General features: G+C 46.7%; 1 protein-coding gene across 2 annotated transcripts; it reads right to left on the reverse strand.

Annotated features, from left to right (window-relative positions):
* Positions 1-91: 91 nt before the first annotated feature.
* On the reverse strand, positions 92-10,810 carry LOC137611021 (SAM pointed domain-containing Ets transcription factor-like). 2 transcript variants are annotated; one of them, XM_068338990.1, is made up of 6 exons: positions 9,767-10,810; positions 6,508-6,907; positions 4,252-4,449; positions 4,130-4,174; positions 3,902-4,036; positions 92-873 (listed from the first exon to the last, which is right to left on the reverse strand). In XM_068338990.1, the coding sequence occupies exons 2-6, from the start codon at positions 6,887-6,889 to the stop codon at positions 695-697; spliced, it is 939 nt and encodes a 312-aa protein (XP_068195091.1). In that variant the 5' UTR covers positions 6,890-6,907; positions 9,767-10,810; the 3' UTR covers positions 92-694. The 2 variants fall into 2 exon arrangements, with proteins under 2 accessions (XP_068195091.1, XP_068195083.1); XM_068338982.1 differs by having other exon boundaries at positions 94-873; positions 3,902-4,039.
* Between the last annotated feature and the right edge of the window lie 646 nt (positions 10,811-11,456).

Here is an 11,456-nt window from a genome sequence, read left to right on the forward strand (position 1 = left end):
TGTTGAAAAAAAAGAAGAAAAGTTAGTGTCTGTGTGGTTTTTGTGCCGCTTCCACTCGTCATTCTTATTGATCCGTTAGTTTTAGGTATTTATGATTTTATTGAAGCTCCTGAACATAAAACCAACAGAGAAAATGTTTTAAAAAAAAACATTCATTAAGGCAGGTTTAATAAAATACGATCTAAACGAGGACAGCTTGTTAATACTGACACCTGAATGATCAGTGTCGTCATGAGGAATAGAAATATTGTGTTCTCAGTGACAGATGAGAAGATTGACATGTCACACACCAACACTACAAACATGGCTGGAGCTAGCTAGCTTAGCTTAGCCTAGCTTAGTTTAGCATGAAGACTAGAATAGCTTCACAGCTAGCTATCTGTCTCGAGTCTTTTAGGCACAGCTAAACTTCTTTATTTCATATATAAATTTGACATTGGTATTAATCTTCTCTAACTCTTTGTAAAAATTCAACGAGGCCTATTTTATAATTCTTTTAAAAAAAAGGTTCAATAGTTAAAAGATAAAAGAGACCAAAAATCACACCAAAACGTGCTTTGAATGAGCGAACGACAAACAGAATAATGAAGGAGGAGACGTTGATAGGCAGGAGTGCGTAGTTCAGTAGGCAGTTCAGTAGCAATGAGACGGAACATGGAATCATGGGACGAACACATCTCAGCCGTGTTCTTCATCATACGGGGTTGACAAACTGGTAGACCAGGCGGCGCGACACGTCGGGTTTCCTGATGATGCCCTTCTTGTAGTACTGGCGGATGGAGCGGCTCAGCTTGTCGTAGTTCATCGCCGGCCGGTTCTTCCTGATCCCCCAGAGCCGCGCCACGTGGGCCGAGTCCTCTATCTTAAAGATTCCTTTGGATAGAAGAGAGAAAAGTGTGACTGTAGGAGAGAGTGGAGCTACTGTTAACTATTATTAACTATTGCTAACTTAATATTAACTATTGTTAACTATTGTTAAAGCCAGTCAGGAGGCCCAACATTGTGCTCATCGCCTCTGGACCCCTGAGGGTTTGACGACAGGCTGAGGGGAACGTGAGGAAGAACCCATGAGGGCAGGACTGGACCAGGAAATGTTCCACAGACATGAAGCCGGTTTCAACAGTTTGTCCCTGAGATTAAACTGATTGACAGATCAGCAAAGATGGAATGAGTGAATTCTGGAATAGATCCGACAGATCCAGGACTCGTGTCTCTACTTCCTGTAACTTTGTGAAACCTTGAGGTCGGCCATCACCGATTGGCTCTTTGTCATTCAGATTCATTTTTCATTTAGCTGAACATGAGCTATTCATGAGAGTTTGGACCAATCTGCATGTACGTGATGGTGCATGTGTTGCTATTGGCTTGTGGTGGGGGGGAGTGGCACTGTGGGCGTGTCCTCAGGAATTAATCACTAATAACACTCACCTGTTGGACGCATGTTGAACATACGTTGAAGGCATTTGACCTTCCAGTTATCTGAATTATTTTCTTTGTTTTACTCGGACGTGACTGCAAGTTTTGATTGATGAGCAGCGTATGAATAAACAAAAGGTTATTGATCAGAGCCAGAAGTGAATTGGAACTGATTGGCCAACAGAGGAGACAGACTTGAAGTAGATCCACAGAGTTCTGTTGATGTTGGATTCCTGGGAATGTTTCACGACAATGAGCAGCTCGTTCATCCATGAGAGTCGCTGGATGAGAGGTATGGACACACACACACACACACACACACACACACACACACACACACACACACACACACACACACACTGCCAAAACTGCCAAAAAGTTTTCTGATGGATATGTATGAATTTTAATTATGGATTAAATGAATCAGTCACTGCCTGATATTAGTTTGAAGGGTGAGGACAAAAGAGAAAGGAAAGTCAAAGCCATGGAAAATGAGATTGAAGGCTCCAGACAGACCAACCAGCTACAGTTCACCAAGTTAAAGGTGTGAGGAGATCCACTAAAGAGCTCCTCCAACACGAGGCGATGCACCAGAGACCCAGTCTCATCTGGAAAGGCTATCTGTGTGGGTGGAGGATGGGAATCAGCTTCATCAGCTTCATCAGACTGAGTCTGCTGAAGGATTATTATGGTCTGGATGAGGAAGAGGAGCGGCTCAGGAGAAAGAGAGTTCCCCAACATGGAGATGGAGATAGCTGCAGCTGTAGTAAACGTGTTGGAGCTTTCAGGTGTCTGCTTCTATTCCTGATTGGATGGAATGAATTCATATTTCGGTAGAGAACAGAATAGAGTTCAAACACTGAATGCTGAGGCCGACACGTTTGTGCCTCGGGTTGTTGGTCAATCTCAGGATGTTCCTGGAGGAGATCAGATGTATTCATTCATTCATGTATTGTATGTAGAGATCTAAACCACATTGCCAAATCCGTTCAAGCCAATAGTGGAGCAAAGTGGCTCAAGCCCGTCCATTGTCCAGACACAACCTGAGCATTCTGCAAAACATTTCAGATCGTAACCAGTCTCTGTTAGGGAGAAGCTAAATGGAATCACATCCAACAGTCTCTTCTTTCTACCTAGATCCAGATGTTTGATGGAGATCCACTGCAGTTTCAAAGCTCCATGAGAACATTTGGACATAGCACTGAAGAAATGAGTCACAGCTCTAGAGACTGGTTGTATTTTCTTGAGCAGTCCACCAGGGGGCAGCCTAGAGACCTGGTTAGAAGCTGTCAGCCAATGCTGCTTGACTCTGGTTATGCTAGAGCTGAAGCTTTGCTTCATGAATACTTCAGTAGTCCATAGAAAAGGACTATCTGGAGAAAGTTCTCTCTGATATGGCTTTAAAACTATGCTGGGTTGGACCGATGTGGAGGACATGTTCCACCAGGTTAGAGTTCCAAGTCTGGCCAGATGGAGATCATGACCAGGACCTGGTGGAGCAGAGGATGGTAGTTCATCTCTTGGGAGCTACATCTTCTCCAAGCAGTGTGATCTTCGTCCTGAGTGAGCGTGCAGAAGATAACGAAGAGCAGCTTAGTCCTACGGTGGACGCTGCTCTCTATGGTCAGGTGTTGGAGTTGCGGTCAGAGAACGGCACACATTTTGTTGGCGCTGAACGCGAGCTGAGGGAAGCTACAGGAACATGGAATCAAGCCCAGATCAGTGGGTCACACCACGGCGGTGTGTGGGAGGTGTTGAAACGGTCCTCAACTCTATTTTAAAAACACAGAATCTTGATGACAAATGTCTTCATTCAGTTCTTTAGGAGGCGGAGTCTATTTTCAACAGCCGTCCAATAACGAAAGCTTCCACCGATCCTAACGACTTGGAAGCGTTGCCTCCTGACCATCTTCTGTGTCTGAAGCCCAAGCCATCGATGCCCCCGGGTGTTTTCCAGAGAGAGGATATACATACGCTCAATGTCGGTGGAGACAAGCGACTGCTTTAGTATCAGTAGGGGCCAGAATGTAGGGGCCATCCATGGGTTTGGACCAATCTGCACGTGCCTGATTGTGTTGCTATTGGCTTGTGGTGGGAGAAGTGGCACTATGGGCGTGTCCTCAGGAATTAATCACTAATAACACTCACCTGTGTTCACCGGTTACTTGTAATCATGGCGTCTGGTGAGCACCGGGTGACATTTCCTCTTGACAGCTTTTGGACACTTTTGGACGCATTTTGAACGTATTTTGAAAGCGTTTGACATTTAGGTTACCTGAATTATTGTCTTTGTTTTACAGCCGTCAGTGAGTGGCTTTATGTAATTTGGATTCACGTTTAATTTAGTTGGACGTTCTTGGCTGTATTATTATTATTAGCCTGCTGGTTTTGCATTATAATGGTGGTTAAATGTGACAGTGAAGGAGCTCTTTTCCTCTTAAAGACATTCTGGGGGGTCCGTCCCCGATGGAGGGGGTGGCCTCACCTTTCTCTTTGTTCAGCCAGCGGATGCAGCGGCTGTAGTTGTGGGGCTTGAGCAGCAGCTCTCGGAGGAACTGCCACAGGTGGATGGGCTGGCTGGGGCAATTACACATCACGTCTGCCCAGGAGTCGTCATCCGCTGCTGGGGGTGTGTGTGTGAAGAAACAACCCCATCAGCTACAAACACAGTGAAGAAACATCAAGACACACAGGAGCATCACGGAGAACTTACCAGACCTGGTGTCTTCTGCTGGACAACAGTCCTTCATGGCTGCAGCTGAAGATCCAGAGAGAGACGGTCATGTGGTGTTTGAACCATCACCAGCAGCTACCAGAGCCAATGCAGACACTCACCAGACCTCCAGATGTCCAGGTGAGCATACAACACGTCTCCAAACTGTGAGGAGCGCTGCCTGAAGTCGGCCTCCGTCATGGAGCTCAGGTCACGGCCGCTTAGCTCCTGGAACATGGTGCTGACCTCCGGGAGGCGGTACAGGTGTTCTGTCCACAGCAGCCACTTCTGGACGTGAACCCAGCTCCAGTCCAGCGGGTCTGCACAAACGTCAGCATCACCATCATCGCCATCAGCATCATCAGCATCACCATCACCATCATCACCATCAGCATCATCACTATCATCAGCATCATCATCATCACCATCATCACCACACCATCATCACCATCACCATCATCACCATCACCACCATCATCATCACCATCATCACCATCATCACCACACCATCATCACAATCACCATCATCACCATCAGCATCATCACCATCACCATCATCACCATCATCATCACCAGCATCACCATCACCAGCATCATCATAACCATCACCATCAGCATCATCATCACCATCAGCATCACCATCACCATCACTATCATCATCACCATCACCATCACTATCATCATCACCATCATCAGCATCACCATCATCAGCATCACCATCATCACCATCACCATCACCATCATCAGCATCACCACCATCACCATCACCAGCATCAGCATCAGCATCACCATCAGCATCACCATCACCATCATCAGCATCACCATCATCACCATCACCATCATCACCATCAGCATCACCATCATCACCATCATCACCATCACCATCATCACCATCATCACCATCACCATCATCACCATCACCATCATCACCATCACCATCACCAGCATCAGCATCATCACCAGCATCAGCATCAGCATCAGCATCACCATCATCACCATCAGCATCACCATCATCACCATCAGCATCACCATCATCACCATCACCATCACCATCACCAGCATCAGCATCATCATCAGCATCACCATCACCATCATCATCACCATCAGCATCAGCATCACCATCATCACCATCAGCATCATCACTATCATCAGCATCATCAGCATCACCATCATCACCATCACCACCATCATTACCATCACCATCACTATCATCAGCATCATCATCATCAGCATCACCATCAGCATCATCATGTGAAAGCCTGATGTTTGGCATGAGCGTCTACGTTGACCATATTTGGACATTCGGGCGGAGCTTGACAGGAGATCCAGCATCCATGTGGAGCCATGCTGTAAAGGGTTAACTAGTGTATCTGGATCATGATTGATAAATGATTCTCCTGCTGGACTGAACAGACTTCAAGCGGCAGCAGAGACCATGAACCCATCAGGAGGTGATTTACTGAGTTGATAAACCAAATGAGGATTGGGGTCAAAACCTCACAAGGGTATCGCCCCCTGCTGGTCATTCTCTTTCAGTTTTTGCACATGGGCTTCACTTTCCAGACCTGGACTTCTTCTCCTCCTTTGGGCTTTTCCCTTCAGGGTCTCCACAGCCAATCAGTGTCCTCCATCTAACCCTGTCTTCTCATCCTCTTCTCTCACACCAACTACCTTCATGTCCTCTTTCACTACATCCATAAACCTCCTCTTTGGTCTTCCTCTAGGCCTTCCAGACCTGGACATGATCCATATTTAATAGTCAGTGTAACATGTTAGTGCACACATGTTACGTCCCCACGGGATTAGAGAGTGTTTGGAGATGTTTACCATCCTCTTGTGTTTCGTCTTGTACTTTGGGTTGTACTGCCTGTTGTACTGCCTGTTGTACTGCCTGTTGTACTGCCTGTTGTACTGCCTGTTGTACTGCCTGTTGTTCTGCCTGTTTACCGTGGGTCAGAGAGGACTGCATTTCCATCAGTGCTGCATGTTGTGTAAATGTGGTCCATTGACAATAAAGTTGACTTTGATGCTAATTTTCTTTTGTAAATCTGTTGGTTTTTTAATTTGGTAAAAAAAGTCAGGATCTCGTCCTGCTTGAAGCTGCTCCAAAACGGACGCTGTGTGTTGTTGATGCAGCTTCAACCGCCTGAATCTGGAGGAGCTCTATAGACAGAGACATGGCTCATCAACGCCACGGTTAATGTGAAAACAAGTATTTCCTGGTCAGGGTGAAGCCGGTCTGTCAACACGGCTGTTTGCTCATGCAGGTTGGGTCTGATGCTCACCGGGTGTCCGTGTCACGGGGGTGTTGACGTGAAGTCAAACACGCGCGATGCCAACAGAGCATGGGTTAGCATGACGCTAACGCTGGAGCTCACCTGCTGAGATGTTGAGCAGCTTGCAGGCCGTTTCCACGTCCTTCAGCACCTCCCCCAGCACCATGGTCTGGACCTGCTCCAGGCAGCACTCCTCCACCTGACCCCCCACCCCGGACGGAGGGTCCTGGGCTGGGCTGGGCTTGGCCGGCGTCGGCTCTGGGGTCCTGGAGGGAGGAGGGACTGAAGCGGGGTCCCCCCCAGCAGCCAGCCGGTCGCAGCAGGAGGGGGGGTAGACCCCCGGCCAGCCGGGCTCGGGCGGCCCCACCAGGCTGCGGGGCGGCTTGACGTCCTCCAGCTCGTCCCCCCAGGCCATCCTGGGGTCGGGGCGGTGGGGGTGGCTGGTGTAGAGGGGGGAGTGGGCGGCGCCGTCTGAGCTCCCCATGGGCGGGTGTGGTCGGCGCTGGAAGGAGGAAGCAGCGTTTCATGACGGGGTCACACGCAGAGGGGCGTCTCTACGGTAACGCCGTCCCAGACGAGCCGAGGCCTCAAACCAAATTCAAATCCAATATTTAAAGAGCAGAAATCCGAAAGTAAAGCTGACATTTGTTCTGTGGTGTTTACCCCCCCGGGAGCCGCTCTGACAGTCGTCTGGCAAACGGAGCGCTGGGACACGTTTGGTGTCTTAGTGTCGCTGACGTTCTGAGACAGATCCTCTCCTGGACCAGGAAACCTGAGCGTTGGAACGTCTGGACCGGATTAAAGAATCCACCTCCAGAGTCAAACTGGTCCAGAAGGACAATACAAACGCGCTGACGTGACAATGACTCATCCAGTTATTCTAAAAATAGATGCAACATATATGATGTGTAGATAAAGGATCAGCAGGGGGGCCTTCATAATGCATGAGTAAGAGAACAGCAAAGCATGCTGGGAGTCTGGCTGCTCCTGTTAGCGTTCGATGCATTTTGTCATTTCTGCTTAGTTTGGATGTAGAAACAAGATAAATGTAGAATGCAGAGGGGTGTGGGGGGGTAGAACACGGTACTGGGGGTAATTACAAGCTGATGATTTTGGTAAACTGTCCTCATTCAAACAGATTTTAAACATGGCTCCAGGTGACCCCACGAGAAATAAGACAGGGGGTTAAACATCTTCACCGGGGGCCACATCAGCATCACCGCTGTGCTCAAAGGGCCAGATGTAACTAATAAATGTAACTAAATGTAACTCAGTGTAATGTAACTAAATGTAACTACTCCTTAATGTAACTAATAAATGTAACTAAATGTAACTCAGTGTAATGTAACTAAATGTAACTACTCCTTAATGTAACTAATAAATGTAACTAAATGTAACTCACTGTAATGTAACTAAATGTAACTACTCCTTAATGTAACTAATAAATGTAACTAAATGTAACTCAGTGTAATGTAACTAAATGTAACTACTCCTTAATGTAACTAATAAATGTAACTAAATGTAACTCAGTGTAATGTAACTAAATGTAACTACTCCTTAATGTAACTAATAAATGTAACTAAATGTAACTCAGTGTAATGTAACTAAATGTAACTACTCCTTCATGTAACTAATAAATGTAACTAAATGTAACTCAGTGTAATGTAACTAAATGTAACTACTCCTTAATGTAACTAATAAATGTAACTAAATGTAACTCAGTGTAATGTAACTAAATGTAACTACTCCTTAATGTTAAATAACTGAATTTCTGACTGATTCTAGTTCCAAACATTACAGTTAGACAGAAAAAACATGTTTGTTTGTTTCTCTGTTCTAACATAAATCCTTTTCATTTGTCAGGTTATTAAACCCACAGAACTCCATCAATCAAGGATCAAACTATCAATCAATAAAGAAAAATAACATCAGACACAAGTTAGGACGTTAACTTTGTTCACTACGTTTAGTCAGAGTTAAGATGGGCTGAACTACTGCATTGTGGGAAATGTAGTTTTTGTTCAAAACACACTTTTGACCTATTGATTTTTAGACGCTCTGACCTTTTCTGCTCTCGGGGGCCACATTAAATGATTTGGAGGGCCACATTTGGCCCCCGGGCCTTGAGTTTGACACGTGTGAAATAAGTGATTTGTCAAAAGTAGGACTTGGTAATAAAACGCTCGCGCTGCAGTTGTTCCCTCCAGTGTTTGGTGTCACTGTTGTCACATCTGTTTGTTTTTGTAATTGATTCAATTGGGATTAAATGAAATCACTAATCAGGTATATTCATCTCTGCCAAATTCCTCATGAATGATAAAACACTTCCATTAAAGTCCACGTCTCCTTTTGCAGGAGATCAGGAGTGAACATGAGACACCTTCACCCAACCCCCCCATGGAGCTCCAGGTCAGTCTGATGGTTTATTGTGAATGCATGAAAATACTCAGAAAGGCTCTACATCCCCCAGCCTTCAGCCTCACCGAGGGTCAGGATCCCCAGATTAGGTTCAATAATGAGAAATTAGGAAACAAGGAAAGCGTGGCGTCTCCCAGTGTCGGGATTAAAGACATGTTCCTCTGACATTCACCGGTTTACCTCGTGGCGCGTCAAACCCGTTCACCAAGTTTTATGAAAATCTGTCAAGTGGTTTTTGTGCAGCCCCACTAACAAACGGACCCACACACACACACACACACACACACACACACACACACACACACACACACACACACACACACACACACACACTCAGTGGATGTGATCCAAACCCAACACGGTGATCTGGAGACGAACACTGGACAATCCCAACCTCTTAAAGCCTCCACCCCCCCCCCCCCCCGATGTTCTCTCCAGCTCAACCCCCCACCCCCCAGCTCAGACATCATTATAAGAAATCCAACTCATTATCATCAGAATTAGTGGCAGAACTAGAATGGCAGCTGGTTTGGTAGCTTAAACAGAGTCAGTGTATAGAGATTAAATTACAGTAATAACAGCAGGGGGGGGGGGGCGAAGACAAATATCGATTATAACATTATCATCATAAGTGAAGTACATTTCCCCTCATTTCCCCATTTTGTGTGGATGAATGAAGTGGATTTAATGTCTGTGGTGCTGGAATAACTCCAATCCTGGAGGCTTCAGTGTTTTTTGGGGAGGGGGGTTAAATTGGACACATTTTGAATCCACAAACTGCCCCCCCAGAGGATTCCTCATGCATTCAGGTATTGAGTTTATCTGCCCCAGCTGTGTGTGTGTGTGTGTGTGTGTGTGTGTGTGTGTGTGTGTGTGTGTGTGTGTGTGTGTGTGTGTGTGTGTGTGTGTGTGTGTGTGTGTGTGTTCAGAGCTGCAGGCTTACCTGATGGGGGGACGGGGTGTTGGTGACGCGGAGGCTCACCCTGGCCTTCCTTCCGTCTCACCTTAAGCGTGCACTAATTTCACGGTCCTGTGGAGATGGAGAGTGTTCACCCTCAGGTGGGGGCACACTCCCGGTGGGGTCCGGCTCCCGTCCAGAACCCAGAACCCGATCACTAGTCCGGTCCAGAAGAAGGAGACGCCGCGGTGAACTTGTGTTCTGAGCACTCAGAGCGACGCTTCTTTGGGACGTGGAGCCTTCGTGACATATCTGTTCTGAAAGAAAGGGTGTGTCTGAACGAGGGAGGCTGCTCTGTGTGCATAATAATGACTGGAGGCCGTATTCAGATGGAGAGCTCCTTAAGTAAACACATTAAATAGAATGAACACCCCAGGGAGAAGCTGCACAGGCAGCTTCTGACTGTTTGTTCTCTTAAAAAAACTTCCAAGAATGGCAGTTTTACATGCAATATTCAAACTTTGTGAGCACAACGCACAAAAGCTACTGAAACGACAGGGTTAGTGAAATCAAACTATCTAATCTGATCTGATCTGATCTGATCCACTGGGGGGAGCGTGCCAAGGTTCACCGTTTCTTTGTGAGGGGGGAGAATGAACTGCTCTGTTTTTAGTGAGCCTTCATCTCACATCCAACAGGAGGTGAAAGGTCACTCCAGAATGACCCCGGAATGTTCGCACGGCACGCGCACGCGTGTTGCTCCACAGTTTGCCTTAGCATTAGCATTAGCCTAGCATTCCCATAGAGGAGCTCCAGCTGCAGTGAAGCAGGTGAAGCCACAAAAGCTATGAACTGTTGTGAAGCCTGAGGACGGAGCTGGAGGCACATGGACGTGAATCCAGAGCGTGGGACGTTTGATCCAACTGCTCGTGTTGGAATGCTCTGAAGAGCTGCTGCTGGTTTTTATTCAGGCCTGTGCGGGGGCACCCCGGTGGTGTTAGCAGCGCTGCCTTTAAAGTTTCTCCTGTGCCTGGAGTCAAACTCTCCGCGCCGAGCGGATGTCTGATGCGCCGCTGCCTCCCGCGGGCGGCGGGGTTCTGCAGGCTGCTGGTCAGAGCCGTTAACAGACACAATGGGCTCTTAAAACCAGTAGCCCCCCAGGCTGACATCTGACTCCTCCTTCACGTGCAAAGAACACGAGGAACGGCGTTGCTTTCTCCATTTTACAAAAGTCATTTCCAGTGTGTGTGAGCTGCTTTACCAGCTGGTGGCCAGAATAAAATAATCTTTAAAACATGCAGTAGTCTTGACCTCTGAGACAGCTGCCAAATGCACCATTTCTCTGAATCAGTGAGTTAGTGACAGGATTTCTGATGAAACCACTGCAAACAAACAGGAAGCCAGGTTTACAAGGAACGCATTCAAGTACTGAAACAACAAGACAGAAACTGCAACATCCTGCGACACCCCTGAATTCAAAATTTTACCTACTTTCATAATGGTCGCAGCAATGAATTCTATATTGTACTATGGAGTATGACATTGACCTTGTTTTCTAAAGGTGAAGGTCATCGTCACATGTTTGTGCCTCTGGCTTCCTGAAAATGTTGCTTTTTGTTTTATGATTATATCTCATCAGGTTTCGGAGACGTGTGCCTAAAAAGGTATTAAAGGGAAAATTTGACCTTGACCTAGTTTTGCAAGGTCAAGGTCGTCATCTCATTTTCATCCCCTT

Source organism: Antennarius striatus, chromosome 2 (assembly GCF_040054535.1).
Source record: "Antennarius striatus isolate MH-2024 chromosome 2, ASM4005453v1, whole genome shotgun sequence".
In the NCBI taxonomy this organism is placed as follows: domain Eukaryota; kingdom Metazoa; phylum Chordata; class Actinopteri; order Lophiiformes; family Antennariidae; genus Antennarius; species Antennarius striatus.

Coding starts and splice junctions, on each gene's coding strand:
- LOC137611021 (XM_068338982.1), bottom strand. CDS start 6,889: ATGGGGAGCTCAGACGGCGCCGCCCACTCCCCCCTCTACACCAGCCAC. Junction 4,040..4,129: donor AGCAGAAGACACCAGGTCTG/GTAAGTTCTCCG, acceptor ACACACCCCCAG/CAGCGGATGACGACTCCTGG. Junction 874..3,901: donor CTGGCTGAACAAAGAGAAAG/GTGAGGCCACCC, acceptor TTCTATCCAAAG/GAATCTTTAAGATAGAGGAC.